Source organism: Neomonachus schauinslandi, chromosome 14 (genome assembly GCF_002201575.2).
Source record: "Neomonachus schauinslandi chromosome 14, ASM220157v2, whole genome shotgun sequence".
NCBI classification, from domain to species: Eukaryota; Metazoa; Chordata; class Mammalia; order Carnivora; family Phocidae; genus Neomonachus; species Neomonachus schauinslandi.
Genome location: NC_058416.1, coordinates 75,105,886 through 75,120,510, shown reverse-complemented (window position 1 = coordinate 75,120,510; position 14,625 = coordinate 75,105,886). Strand labels below are relative to the sequence as shown.

The window sequence follows — 14,625 nt, the reverse complement described above, 5'->3', positions numbered from 1 at the left end:
CTGACCATTTTCCTGGAGCTAGAATTGCAGCCCCCCCACGTAGGGCCACATTCTCCAGGTCCTACCTCCCGGCCGGACTCCCAGCACCTTGGGCCTGGCCCTAAGTCCTGGCTGCACCTGGCATGCAGCTCTGCTGGCCTCTGCTCTGACCTCCCCGTACTGGTCCCCTGACCCAACTCACAATGGGCCCGGTCCGACAGCCAGGCCCTCCTGGGAGGTGGGACTTCACTCGTCAGGGCCCTTCCTGGAGGCCCTGAAGAGTGGCGTTTGGGGGCGACGGCAGGCAGAGTCTGCTCTGAAGACACACAGGCGCAGAGCAAGCTTCTGGTGCTCCCAGCCAACAGCCCCAGCAAGGACCTGAGACGGTCAGGAAATCCCTCCAGGGTCCTCAGTGTCTGTGTGGGTCAAAATAGGACCCTGGGCCCATACTGAGGGTCACAACCAATAACCCAAATATGTGTATAGGTTCCTCCTAAGAAACAAGGTGTGACTGACCCACAGGCTTAGGAAAACCGCCTTCCTATCCTAACCAGGTTGAATTGCTAAGACAACAAAATCAAACAAAGAACAGAATGCCTCCTCACGGGCAGACAGTTTCAAAAGCCCTTGCACCACACCACCCACAGTCCCCCAAATGATTCCAGGGCCACAAACACTTCGACTCCTTTTCTCTCAACCGGACAAAATATCATGTTGGTTTTTTTTTTAAATAAGAAGAGTAAAAATAAATAACACTAAAAAAAAAAAAAATAAGTGACAGATACTAAAGGAGGTGTCTCTCCATAACAAAGCAACACCCTTCTTCTTAAAAGCCACTGAAAGAAAACCATGCTTTGAAACCCCAAGAGATCCAAATATTCCCCACTTAAAGAAATCATGAATCCTGCTGCCCATATAGATACAAGATCCGATTAATTCAATGCCCAAATCACGAGGAGACTGTTCTAGCCACAAGCCAGGCCTGTGTGGGGATCCCCAGGATAATCAGACCCAGAGGGGTGAGGAAGAGGGAAAGGGAACGCTCCAAATCCCAGGGAGATGTGTTTGCTTTAGCTGAAGGTAACACGCTCTACCTGACCAGGATGGCACTTCAGGGCCTGAAATTAGATGGCTTAAAAAAAGAGAAGGTGAGAGAGCAGAAGAGGCACCCCAGTGTGTCCCCGACTGAGAACATCGTGGGGATCCAGACGGGCCAACACACTCGCCCCAGCCGGTGGCTCCGGAGGACCCTCAGGGGCTGTGGAGGGCACTCTGACGGGAGAGGCACGTGGTTCAAATCCCTATCCCACGTGAATGAGCAGCTGCGCCCATGCCAAGGGAAGGCCCAGGGCTCCTCGTGTGTCAGATGGAGTATGGAAGCGCTTAGCATGGTGCCCGACCAACAGCATGCCATCGGGCACTAACAACACAGTGATAATCATCACAGGGGCCCCTGATGTTCACCAACAACTTTCTACATGCCAGCCACTGCCCTAAGTGCCATGTGCGTCGTATCTCATTTACTCCGCATCGTGGTTTAGGAAAGCACTGTCCAATAGAACTTTTTATGGTGATGGAATGTTCTAGAACTGCAATATCCAATATGGCAGCCACAAACCACATGTGGCTGCTGAGCCCTTCAGTGCGGCTGGTATGACTTAAGGAGCTGAATTTTTCATTGCATTTCACGCATTTTAATTTAAAGAGCCCACGTACGGGTAGTGGCTATTATACTGGGCAGTGCAGGTGGATGAGGTAGACACTGGATTATCTCATCTTACAGATGGGAGAATGGAGACATAGGGAGATCCCACAGTGGAGGGGTGGTATCCCTGATTGTCTCCCCAGACATACTCGCTGGGTCCCTCCAGAGCCAGGACTACAGGGGTCAGAGAGGAAAGAAACACACACCACCCCGGGGTGCGTACCACTCCATACCTATTTGGGTGGGAGGAGGGCAACATGAACTGGAATTCCACCACGCAGGTGCCGTCTGGAAGCTGTCGGTGCTGCAAGCTGTTTAACTCATAGGCGATGTAGCCCCTCCGCACATAAACCTAATGAGGCAGAAGCACAGAAGACACTCTCTCAGGGCGCACTGCAGAGTGCCCACAAAACCTCCCTCAGGCCGGAGGGATCCCAGAAATCATCTCTAAATGATCTCCAAGCAGTAGCAAAGAACAAGTTCGCTCACATTTTACAGTGTTCCTTTTCTTCGCCAAGGGCTAGATAGTAAATGTTTTAGGCTTTGTGGGATACCCGTCTCTATCCCAACTATTCAATTCTGTCGCTGCAGCCTGGAAGCAGCCAAGGACAACATGTAACTGAATGGGCATGGCTGGGTTTCAATAAAACTTTATTTATAAAAACAAGCAGCGGGCCAGATGTGTTCCACAGGCTATAGTCGCCAAATCCTGCTCTAGAATAGCGGCGCCACCCAAGAGAAATGTAACATAGTCACATATACAGTTCTAATTTTCAATCTTCTAGTAGTACTTCAAAAAAAAAAAAGGCAACGGGTGAAAATTAGTTTAATAATATAATTTCATCGGGGCGCCTCGGTGGCTCAGTCGTTAAGCGTCTGCCTTCGGCTCAGGTCATGATCCCAGGGTCCTGGGATCGAGCCCCACATCGGGCTCCCTGCTCAGCAGGAAGCCTGCTTCTCCCTCTCCCTCTCCCCCTGCTTTGTTCCCTCTCTCGCTGTGTCTCTCTCAAATAAATAAAATAAAATCTTAAAAAATATATATATATATATAATTTCATCCCCAATACCAAATGTAATGTCATTTTGACATGTAATCAATATAAAAAAGTACCGATACAGTTGAAATTCTTTCTCCATACAAAGTCTTTGGAGCACAGCTCAACTCAGACCAGCTGCATTTCAAGTGCTCACTATCCACATGTGGCCAGTGGCTGCCAAACTGGACAGCACAATTCCAGAGGTTAGACAGTGGGAGTTTTTTAACTGAATAAGGAATATAAGAATTGTGTAGCAAGAGTTAACATAGCAGACCTAACTGCTATCCTTTAAAAGACCCTTGGCCGGCCTCTGGGAACTTGGATTTGGGAGGGTTCCCACTCTTCCCTGATAAGAATGGTTCATGGCACCTTAGCTGTACGAAGAGTGATTTTATGTTGAACGTGTGCTTTCTTTCTGGGAATTTAGAATTTTGTTACATACTAGGACCAGCCCCCAGTAAAACCCCTGGGGCGCTGAGTCTCTGAGCCTCACTTCAAACATGTTGTCATGGGGCGCCTGGGTGGCTCAGTTGGTTAAGCGTCTGCCTTCAGCTCAGGTCATGGTCTCAGGGTCCTGGGATCGAGTCCTGCTCCGCGGGGGGCCTGCTTCTCCCTTTCCCTCTCCCTCTGCCCCTCCCTTCCCTCGTGCTCTCTCTCTCTCAAATAAATAAGATCTTAAAAAAAAAAAACCAAAAAACACGTGCTGTCATAACTTCTCATTCCTTGAGGAATGAAAAGTGCCTACAGGACCATTGGAAGCTTGCACTTGGTTTCCTTTGGATGTCACCCCACACTGTTTGTCCCTCTGCTGATTGTGCTTTGCGTCCTTTCACTGTGACAAATGACAGCCACAAGCATGACTGGCTGCTGAGCCCTGTGAGTCTTCCTAGTGACTCATCGGACCTCGGGCTGGTCTTGGGGACACCCACACATTTAGAGCAGGAACGAAACTCTACACATCTCAAGAGACCAAGTAAAACTGTAATGTTCACAATGCTCATCTTGAGTCGTGGTGAAAAGGCTGGATTGTGTTCAATCAAGCTGCCAAACAAAGGGACAGGAGGCTCAAAGAGCTCTGGAAAATTCTCCAACAGAAAAAAAAATGGGATTTAGCACTCCAAAAAGCAAAGAAGGTGGGCTGCTGCCTTCCACGTGACATAGGTCCCGGCGCTTGGACAGTGAGCAGCAACAGCGCTCACATCAGATGCTTACTCATTTATCTCCAAATAACTCTGAGAGGCAGGCATTACTGTCCCTGCTGCGGCATGAGGATCTAAACGTCCAGAGAAGGCAGGCAACTGACCAGACGTCACACAGCTCATAACCTTGCACAGGTTGCTCCCACTGACTGGAACCTCTTTGCTTCTTCCTCTCCACCAAGTCTGACTCGCTCTTTGAATGCCTGCTTTCATATCACTTTCTCATCCAAGTCGGAGCTGACCCTCCCGGTAAGGTTATATCCTGCTGACTGCTTCTCAGCGTGACGGCTATGTTCCCCCGAGACCCTATTGTATGTGTAACGAAGGAAATATTTAGCGTGTGTCTCTCCCCAACCAGAGGGAAGCTCCATGAGGGCAGAGACTGCGGCTGTTGCCTGCTGTATCCCCAGCGCCTGGCACACAGTGGGTCTCGAGATAGCTGAACATTGGAAAGAGTGGGGGAAAAGGCACTGATGGGCGCTACTGGGTCGCACTGCCGGAAACAGGGAGACCTGAAAAGGATTCTTTGAGTTGAAACCAGGAAGGAGGGAAAGACTGCAGGCCCAGGAAGCTCTGGGGCCATGACATGCTCGCAAGCCCCAAACGGTCTCCATGGAGACCCAGTCAACCTTCCAGCACCAGGATGGGTGACCCATGGGGTCTACAAAGGTGGCAGAAGAGGGAGTGGGGGCCCCAGGGGACCGAGACTCCAAGATCAGAGGGTTTTGCTGCTGGTCGTTCCCCTCTCTGCCCCATCACACAGGGAGGTCACCTGAAATTGTCACCTAGGTTCCTTCCAGCTCTTGAGGTTCCCAGCAGATGAGTCTTCCAAAGGTATGTAATGCAGGGAGTCAGAGAGTTTGCACAAGGTGCCTGGGCTCTTGGTGGCTAGTATCTAGGTGTGCCCTGCCGAGATGAGGCCGGGATGGCACAGGAGGTAACAGAAAGTACCAGCAAGGACTCTGGACTGAGACCTAGTGTGAATCCCGGGCCTGCCACTCCCCAGCTGTGAGACCCTGAGCGAGTCGCTCCACCTCTCTGAGCTTCGATCCCCTTCTCTGGAAGATGAGTGTAGCAACAGCACCTACGTTGTGGAGAGAAGGATAGGATCCTGCGCTCGAGGTGTGTGGCCCAGGGTCAGGCACGTGACCAGCGGGCAGCGGATGCAAGAACTGGCATTTTCGGGACAGATACTGTTCCTGGGGCCTCCCTCTTACTTACCTCCAAGGATGCCATGCAGACGACTTTGTTAACGTGGTAGAAGAAAGTGGGCAGGACATCAAATATGGTCGTTTCAGAGAGTATTAATTTCTAGGGGATGGGAAGGGAAGGAAGGGAAATGTGAGCAGGTTTCAACCACGGGTCAGATGAACGGAGCGGTGGGGGAGGGTGGGGAAGCCCGCGGTGGTCCTATCAAGAAAATGCTGCCAGTGTCCCAGGCCCATCAATCTGAAAGCGGAAACAGTTCTGGGAGGACGGTGCCTAAGGTTCCCATTCCAGAGGCGGAGGGGGTAGCTGGAGGCTTGCAAATGACCCAAAGTTGGGGGGTGGGGGAGCCCAAAAGATGAAGCCATGACTCCCCCTCGGGCAGCCCCGGCCACACCGGGCTAAAGCACTGGTATCTGCAGTCGTGCCCTGAACCCAGGTGCCGGCGCACGGAGGGCATGGGAGCCTGTCTCCCAGAGGCCCCACCTGGGCCACAGTGTGCGCTCTGTGGAAGGTGGACAGAAGGCGGCGGCCTCACCTTGAGGTTTTCTGGGCAGAACTGGTGGCCGTACATGTCGATGGCAGACAGGAAAATGGTCTCCACCTGGTTGTGCCTCAGCTCATAGGACGGGAGGTGGGAGGCAATCAGCACCTGCGGTGGGGGGGGGGGGGGTAAGCCAACCTTCCAGGGGAGACGCCAAGGGCCGGGATGGCAGCAGAGGGGCTGTGCACCGTGAGGGACAGGATGGCAAGAGGGACGGCACCCCACGACCCTACCTGTCTGGCTCTGAGGGCCACTTTGCAATGCTCGCTTTTGCTCAGCTGAGTGAGCTCGTTGAGGATGGAGGTCAGCTCTTCCGACAGGGAAGGGTCTGGGCCACAGAGCTCATCCTTTGGGGGATAAAGACAGAATCCAAATGCCTTTCCTCCGCCAGAAGGAAACAAGCCAGCACTCACCCTCAGCTGGGGGGTGCAGCTACCTCCTCAGTTCTCTGAGCAGCCCTGGCACAGCCTGCCCTAAACACCTGCTCAGACAAAACATACAATTAAGTCTCTACCTACATCACTATTAATAACCAGCCATTATCACGCAAGCAACTCCACCCTTTACATTCACTTTCCCAAACCCTCCCACCCCTCTGAGGAGTTATGATATGATTCCCATTTTACAGATGAGGAAACTGAGGCTCAGAAGCTGTGAGCCTTGCCCCCAGGCCACTGAGCACGGGCAAAGCCGAGCCACATCCAAACCCAGGTCTATTCGGTCCTCAAGGCTTCTTAACTCTTTCCTCTATACATTGCTGCCTGACTTAAGGGGTTCACAGTTTTGGAGAAGAGGGAGGAGGGGAAATAGAGCCAGGTACAAACAAAGAGTAAGGTTCACACGGGATGCTCTAGTGAGGGTGTGGTAAGTCACCCTCTGGGAGTCCCCATGGGGAGCATTCTGGAGAGGTCAAGGGCAGCTTCTTACAGGAAGGAGGATCTGGAGTTGCCGAAGTAAAGGGACAGTGGTTCCCATGAGCACCCCTCCTCCTGCTTTGGAATGAGGAACCTTTTTGCCAGAGACCAGAGGGCTCCATGCACCTGGTCTGTGCATCTCCCCCTTATGCCCTAAATGCAAGAAGGGCTTGGGAATGGCTCAGAGCATACCCCCTGAAGATAGAACAATGCTGGGAATGTGAACGCTCCAGCAACACGCCCCCACCCCTGCCCCAGCCCAGACTGTTCTCCAAGAAGTCACCAGAAGGTGGGGCCAGGGGTCTTTTCTTTTACACCTGCCTCTGCATTTCCCTAATTAGAATGAGCCTGCTCTGTTTTTATGATCAGAACATTTGTATCGCATTAATATTTCACACTTGTACACAAACACACAAGCCTGTGGGTGCTGAAGAAATCACATAGATTATTCTAAACTTTCTCTCCCTCCCCCACTGTGATTTGCTTTAGAAACCGAGTCCCCTCAAAGACTCAAACAATTTCATTTCAAAGTAAATATTCAATTAACAAGTCTTTCCGGAAAGTCTCCTAAGCACCAAATATCATCAAATGCAAAGAACTCGTCATTTTCAACAAATGGAACCAAGAGAGCCAAAAGAATAATGGATCTCACACAAACATCCCAGAAACCACACCTGGTACAACATCTTCAACCGCCTTCACTGAGAAGCCCCAAGCAAGCGTCCTAGTTCTCTGATCTGGGGGCCACTCCACCAGGCTGTCCTCTGGTGTACCTAATTTTTAGCACCTTCCTGCCCAGAAGAGAGTTAGTATGTGCACAAAGAGTAACGAACAGCAGGATAATCCACAGCTCCCACCCCTGGCCTTTGAATGGCGAGCAGATGGTAATAGATAACAGGCATACCTTGCTTTACAAACACTCAGCTGAAAAAAACTCCATCCAAAGGAGGCATTTTGCAAAGGGTTATATACTATTTTAGCAATGGCATTCCCCGCGAAGAGTGGACATCTCTTTGGGCGTAAGTTCCCAATCCTGGCTGCACACTGCAATCACCTGGAAAGCCCTCCCCCCGAATTTAATTTTGAAGAATTTCAAAAACTACACAAGAATTAAAGATCAGTTGGGGCACTTGGGTGGCTCAGTCAACTGAGCATCCGACCCTTTGATTTCGGCTCAGCCCATAATCTTACGGTCCTGGGATCAAGCCCTGAATTGGGCTCCACACCCAGCGGGGAGTCTGCTTGAGGATTCTCTCTCTCTCTCTCCCTCTGCCCCTTCCTCATACACTCTCTCTAAATTAAATAAATAAATCCTTAAAACAAAATTAAGGATCAGTACATTGAAAACCCCTATACTGATGATCCAGATTCACCAACTGTTAAGCTTTTACTATTGTTATCACATCTGCTTTTTCTCTGGTAAGCGCACACACACACGCGCGCGCGCGCACGTGCACGCACATGTGCACATATATATTTTCTTTCTCTGAAAGTCAGTTACAGACACCATGATCCTTCCCACTAAGATTGTACCTCAACAAAAAAGATCTTCTCCTAGCTAACTAAAGAACCATTAAAACACCCAGGAAATTGAACATTAAGCTGATAATATATAATATACAGCTTACACTTGAGTTTCCCATCGGCTAAGCTTTCAAAAAGTATTAACGCCTGGCCCGCATCCCCAGAAAGCCTGATTTAACTGACCAGGGTGGGGCCTGGGCATCTGTGTTTTTAAAAAGCTCCCCTACACCTACCCCAGGAGATTCTCATGTACAGCTAGGATTAAGAGATCCTCATGTTGCCCTAGATTTCAAAATGATTCTTTATAAAAATATCAGTATTTATGAATCCATCTTGTTAGGGTGTTAAATATCCTACAGGCCCGGGCCCAAATTTGGCCCACTGCCCATTTTTTTTTTTTTTAAAGATTTTATTTATTTATTTGACAGAGAGAGACACAGCGAGAGAGGGAACACAAGCAGGGGGAGTGGGAGAGGGAGAAGCAGACTCCCAGCAGAGCAGGGAGCCTGATGCGGGGCTCGATCCCAGGACCCTGGGATCATGACCTGAGCCGAAGGCAGACGCCTAACGACTGAGCCACCCAGGCGCCCCTGGCCTACTTCCCATTTTTGTAAATAAAGTTTTATTGGCAAACAGCCACACTCATTCACTTATATATTATCTATGGCTTCTTTCATACTGACAGCAGAGCTGAGTTGTTGCAACACAGGCTGGGGTGGTTCTCAATACTAAAATATTTACTATCTTTACCAAAAAAAAAAAAAAATCTGCCAGCCACTTCTTTCTATAAGCCAAGTCCACATCTCTCTTACTATCTGCTGATTCTACATTTTCCAAATGAGCCATCAGGAACCATATCAAGGAGAAACATCTTTAGCTATAAAGGATGCTAATTATCATCTAGTAGGAAGAGAAATAAGAGCAAAGAAATTCCATGTTTTCCAAGAAGGGAAAATAAAAATCCTACCACAAGACACAGAATCCAATTATCCCCTAGTAACTCATGACTCTGGGGGCCAGGCTGTGGGTTCAAATCCCGGCTCTGCATTTAGAAGTTGGGTGCCCCTGGGAAAGTGACTACTTCACCTCCATGCTCTGCCAAAAAGAGTGAGAACAGTGTGCACCTTCTAGGCTTGCTGTGAGAATTAAATTAGTATTTGTAAAGCATGTTAGGAGTGCTCGGTGCATGGTAGTTGCTTTGTGAGTGTTAATCATGATCTCCCGCAGTGACTGAGAAATCCCACCCCCTGCCTGGTTTTATAAACAAAGTTTCATTGGGACACAGCCATGTCCATTTGCTTACGTTGTACAAGGTCAGGACTGAGACTGTATGACCAGCAGAAGCTAAAAGATTTATACTCTAGCCCTTTCCAGAATGTTTGTGGACCCCATGTTACTCCTACGGTGAGTACGGGGCGCCCTTCCCTGCTTACAATCAACATGATCACCAGCTGGTTCTTCTTGGCCACCTGCGCGTGGGAAAAGATGCAGTCCAGCACCTGGGACATGTCTGGCTTCAGCTGCTCCCTGAGGTTGATCACACACTTGTCGTAGTGAGCTAGAGGGAGACAAAAGGGGTAAGGCTCAGGGCCCTCCCACCCTATGGGCTTGTGACCAGTGCTGGCGGGGACTCTTGCCTTGTTGGAAATGGTGCTCCACCCGTAAATATCTCCGCAGGAGGTCCAACACCACTGCTTTCATGTAGCCGCGGGTCCCGCTGCGGTACCTAGGGAGGAAAGGCGAGGCTGCTTGAACCATCAGCTCCACTTCCTGGGGCGCCTGAGTCTACAGCAGAGCTTTTAGGACTTCCAAAAGGAGAAAACAGTAATCCAGTATCTGGAGGCTGTACCCCCTAATCCTCAAGGCTGGGAGGGATGTGTGAGTCGGATCATTTGCACTAACTCTGTAGGCCAAAGACAGCAGTGACTTGCCCAAGGTCATACATCCAGCCAGAGTCCAAGTCTGAGCCTTTGGATGGCACCTGCCCATCCCCAGAGAGAAAAGACAGGATGCTGAAAAGGGTCAGCCTTGCATATACGGTTGATACCAAAAATGATCAATGAACCATCCTAGGTATAAAGAGAGTTTGAAAGATAATTAAACGAAACTTGAAAAACGTATATCAATAGATACCTATGTAAATTTCACTTCCCTTTTAAAAACCAAATTTTAACCTGGATGTTCCCTAAGACATTTCATCTCTTCTAAATCACTTCTGCATGTAGGAAACTGAGTTTCTTAAGTGATATGACACTGAGTTTTCAGGCCATGAAGACCAGTTTAACCCCAGAGTCACTGACAACAAAAGAAAGAACATGCACTTATTCAACTGTGATCTAAAAAAAATATATAGAACGGAGCTTTGAGGGGTGCCTGGGTGGCTCAGTCGGTTAAGTGTCCGACTCTTGGTTTCAGCTCAGGTCATGACCTCAGGGTCATGAGATCGAGCCCTGCATTGATGATTGAGCCCTGCGTCAGGCTCCATGCTCAGTGGGGAATCTGCTTGAGATTCTCCCTCTCCCTCTTCATCTGCCCCTCCCCCACTCGTGTGCACATGCATGCTCTCTCTAAAATAAATAAATCTTAAAAAAAAAAAAACAGAGCTGTGATATTTATGTTTAACACAGAAAAATCTGCTAGGGGATTGTTCATTTTCTTCTAGGTGTTTCTCTGAAGCTAAAGCGTGGGTTTAAGGTTAGCGGCCAAAGTGTTCTGGGGAGGGTCTCCCCTCCTAGCCCTTGGCTGTGAAACTCTCTCTTTGTGGGGACTCCACACTAAGACTCCCTTCCTCAGCTCAATCCTATATGAGCAGTCTGAGTCCCCATGAGCCAAGGCGCTCCCTGAAAAGAAGGGCAGTCAGTCTGAGTCCCCATGAGCCAAGGTGCTCCCTGAAAAGAAGGGCAGTCTCCTAGGGTCCTACTTTCTCTCTGTGCCTCTGTTCCCAGCACCTGGTAAACGTGCACTTCATCTCCTCCAGTTTAAAACTGTTTCAATTCTGTCTTTATAAGCAGAGCTTCTCTGCGAGGTAGAGTTTTCACATAACATGGCAGTTCTTCCTGTCATCAGAATAGCTCTCCCTGCTCACGAGCTACTCAAAATACAAATTCCTCATCAACTCTCTTCTGCAAGGATTTCAAAACCATAAGGATAATCTGTAGGGTCCTTGATGGCCTATAAAACCACCACATCCCATTGTCCTATAGGCAAAGCTACTGAAAGGCCTCCCTGTGTATCAGCACTTTACAAGCATTGATCCACTCATAACTCAGAAAAACTAATTGCATGTGAAGAGTTTTTATTCCCATTTTACAGACAGGCAAACTGAGATCACAGGACAAAAGGGCCTTGCTTGGGGTTTCTGGGATTAGGAATAGCTATGCCGGGACTGTAATCAGCGTCTCTGGACCCCACGCACTGTCTCTTGGTTGGAGCCTGCCCTTGAGAGAGCCCCAGAGTGCTGCATTGGTATAATGCACAGACAATGAGTCTGACAACCGCCCCCCACGGAGGACCGAGGACTCACCTCTGGACCAGTTGCACGATGCTCTGGGTGTTCATGAAGAAGACCTCCCGTTCAGCCTTCCGCTGCAGGGTGGCCGCGTGGCAGTCCAGGATGGTGGCTATCTGGACGGGCACATAGGACAGGTCTGGCCACTCATAACCACACAATCCGGTCACCACCATGAAGGAGTCACCAGAAGGACCCACTGTGGGCTCCCATGGAGGACCCACCCAAGGCTCATTCAAAATCTGAAAATTTCAGCTCCAAAGCCTTCTCCGGACGCCCAGAAACAGCTGTTCATCCCGCTCAACCACTCAACATATTGCTTGAGGAATGTGAGCTTAGAATGACAACAATCCCATAAAGACACGTGTATTATTCCTCTCTACAAATATGAATGGTCTGAGGGAAGGGAAGGGAGTTTCCAACTCCAGGGAAAATGAAGCGGGCCTGGGCGGGGGGGGGGGGGGGGTGTCTTGTTTTTATAACTAGATTTAGTGTTATTAGCATATTGTTTTTGGCAACAAAAAATATTTTTAATGAAAAACCTGTACCAACAACAAATTCCTGAAAGGTCCAAACAGGGACTTTTCTCAATTGGGGTTCTTTAGAGTTTTGTTTTGGTTATTTCTCAGTCGAGATATAATTTACATACCATAGTATTCCCCCTATTCATTCATTCATTCATTTTTTAAGTAGGCTCTACGCCCAATGTGGGGCTCAAACTCATGACCCCAAGATCAAGAGCTACAAGGTCTACCAACTGAGCCAGCCAGGCGTCCTCCCTCTTTACAGTATACAACTAATTGAGTACTTTTCAGTATATTCAGAGTTGTGCAATCATTTACCATTATCGAATTTGAGAGCATTTTCATCACCCCAGAAAGAAACCCCATAGCCATTCACAGCTACTCTCAAGCCCTCTCTCCCAGCCCCTGGCAACCACTAATCCACTTTCTGTCTCCATGGATTTGCCTCCTCTGGACATTTCTCGTACATGGAATCATGCAACACGTGGTCTTTAATGACTAGCTTCTTTCACTTAGCATGTTTTCAAGGTACGTCTATGTTGTAGTATAAATCCGTATTAGATTCCTTTTTATGATGGAATAATATTCCAGCCTCTAGAGCAGTTGACCTCCAGGAGTGACCTGATCTAGGCTGACGCGTAGCTCCCCAAATCACAAACATGTGGGTGAGGGAACGATAATGGTACGCAGCCCTTCTAACCAGACAGAGGGCAGAAGGTAAACTGAATGAGGAGGTTCTTCCAAATGCAAATTATCTTGAAAATGCTTAACAAAGCAACACCCCCTCCTCCACAAAAAAAGCACAAAATCAAGCCAACATAGAATTATGAGAGAGATTTCATACTACCCTGGAACCCACAACTGCCTCTGTTTCAGCCCGGGTACATTGGGGGAAATGCTCCCTGTATTTGTACCAACTGCTAACTGCTATTCTGAATCCGAGTTTTATGGAGTAAGGCCACGTAACCGTGCTCATCTCAACAACGTTGGGGAAGGTGCTGGGGTTCGGTAGAGAAGGGCTCAAAAGGAAACTCTCAGCCTGTGCCATCTTGGCTGCTCGATCAGAGGCCATGTGGCCAGAAGTTGAGTTCCTGGGGCAGCACCCGCGGGCACCCCAGTGGGGCGGGCGGGGGAGGGGGGGCACACACCTGCTGGCTGGGGAACTGGCACAGCACCGAGGTGATGTTGCTGGCGTACTGGGCCATCACCCTGCGGACCGACTTCTCCACGGGGGCGGGGATGCGACCGGACACACTGGTCATGATTTCCTGCAGCTCCAGCAGTGGCAGTGATGGATGCCGGAGGGTCGTCATGAGCTTCTGCACCCACTCCTTCAGCTGAAGCGGGGACCACAGCATTAGCCAGAGGTCCTGTGGGGGGCACGGACACCACCACCCTCCCTAGGGCAGCCGACACACTCAACCCATCCAGACCCTGTACCCAAAGAGCCAAACATCTAGACCCGGCAGCCTCTGGAGCAGTCCTGAGTGGAATGGCCCCCTGACTACAAGGGCAATGCCCAGTTACCCCGCACCACCCCACCTCTACGCATCCAGACAGACGGCATAGTATAGGAAGAGAACACAAGGCCACGTGAATAGCTAATGTTTAGTGCCAGACTGCTCTAAAACCTTTATTTGTATGTTCTCATCCGATCCTCAGAAACAACCCTGCAAAGTAGGTATAATCGTTATTCCTATTTTACAGTTGAGAAAACTGAAACAGAGAGGTTGATGAAGTTACCCAAAGTCACCCAGCTAGTGAGAAGCCAACTCAGGCCACTCAGCTCCAGAGACTCTTAACAGCGGCACTACAATGCCTCCGGGTGTCCCAGCAGCTGAAATGTTGATGGTCTCTGAAGGAGGATAATGGTCTGACTCCATAGGAGCTGTGTCGTTTAAAAATGAAGGAACGCATGCCCCGGTGAGTGCAAAGACTAAATAAATGTTGTAGTTCTGGCGATCTACAGGCACACAATCAGGCGGCACAGCATGAGAGCTAAGTGCATGGGCTCTGAAGCCAGATGGCCCGGGGTCAGATCCCACCTTTGCCTTTTCACTGGGGCAACAGGGCAAGGTTCTTAGTCTCTCTGTGCCTCACTTTCCTTAGCTGTAAAGTGGAAATAATATCATAGGTGGTTGGGAAGATTAAATGACTTAATAAATTTCAAGTGCTTAGAGTAGTGGTTGGCACACAGTATGTACTAGACAAGGGGTAGCCATTAATAACACCACCACCAGCACCAGAATTACCGTCACCAGCATCATCACTAGCATCATCACCACCACCACCAGCATCACCAGCATCACCACCACCAGCATCACCAGCATCACCACCACCAGTATCACCAACATCGCCACCACAATCAGCACCACCATCACCACCACCAGCATCACCAACATCGCCACCAGCATCACCAGCATCACCAGCACCAGCATCACCATCATCATCATCACCAGCACCACCAGCATCACCACCAGCATCA

General features: G+C 49.5%; 1 protein-coding gene across 1 annotated transcript in view; it reads right to left on the bottom strand.

The window, feature by feature from the left end:
* ACACB (acetyl-CoA carboxylase beta) overlaps window positions 1-14,625 on the bottom strand; it is a 135,396-nt gene that overhangs the window by 39,566 nt on the left and 81,205 nt on the right. The window contains exons 21-28 of the mRNA XM_021703590.1: window positions 13,289-13,477; window positions 11,632-11,732; window positions 9,746-9,834; window positions 9,542-9,666; window positions 5,904-6,017; window positions 5,665-5,778; window positions 5,142-5,231; window positions 1,918-2,036 (exon numbers count right to left, since the gene is read on the bottom strand). Of these exons, the coding sequence (XP_021559265.1) occupies window positions 1,918-2,036; window positions 5,142-5,231; window positions 5,665-5,778; window positions 5,904-6,017; window positions 9,542-9,666; window positions 9,746-9,834; window positions 11,632-11,732; window positions 13,289-13,477 (941 nt within the window). The remainder of the gene's footprint in view (window positions 1-1,917; window positions 2,037-5,141; window positions 5,232-5,664; window positions 5,779-5,903; window positions 6,018-9,541; window positions 9,667-9,745; window positions 9,835-11,631; window positions 11,733-13,288; window positions 13,478-14,625) is intronic.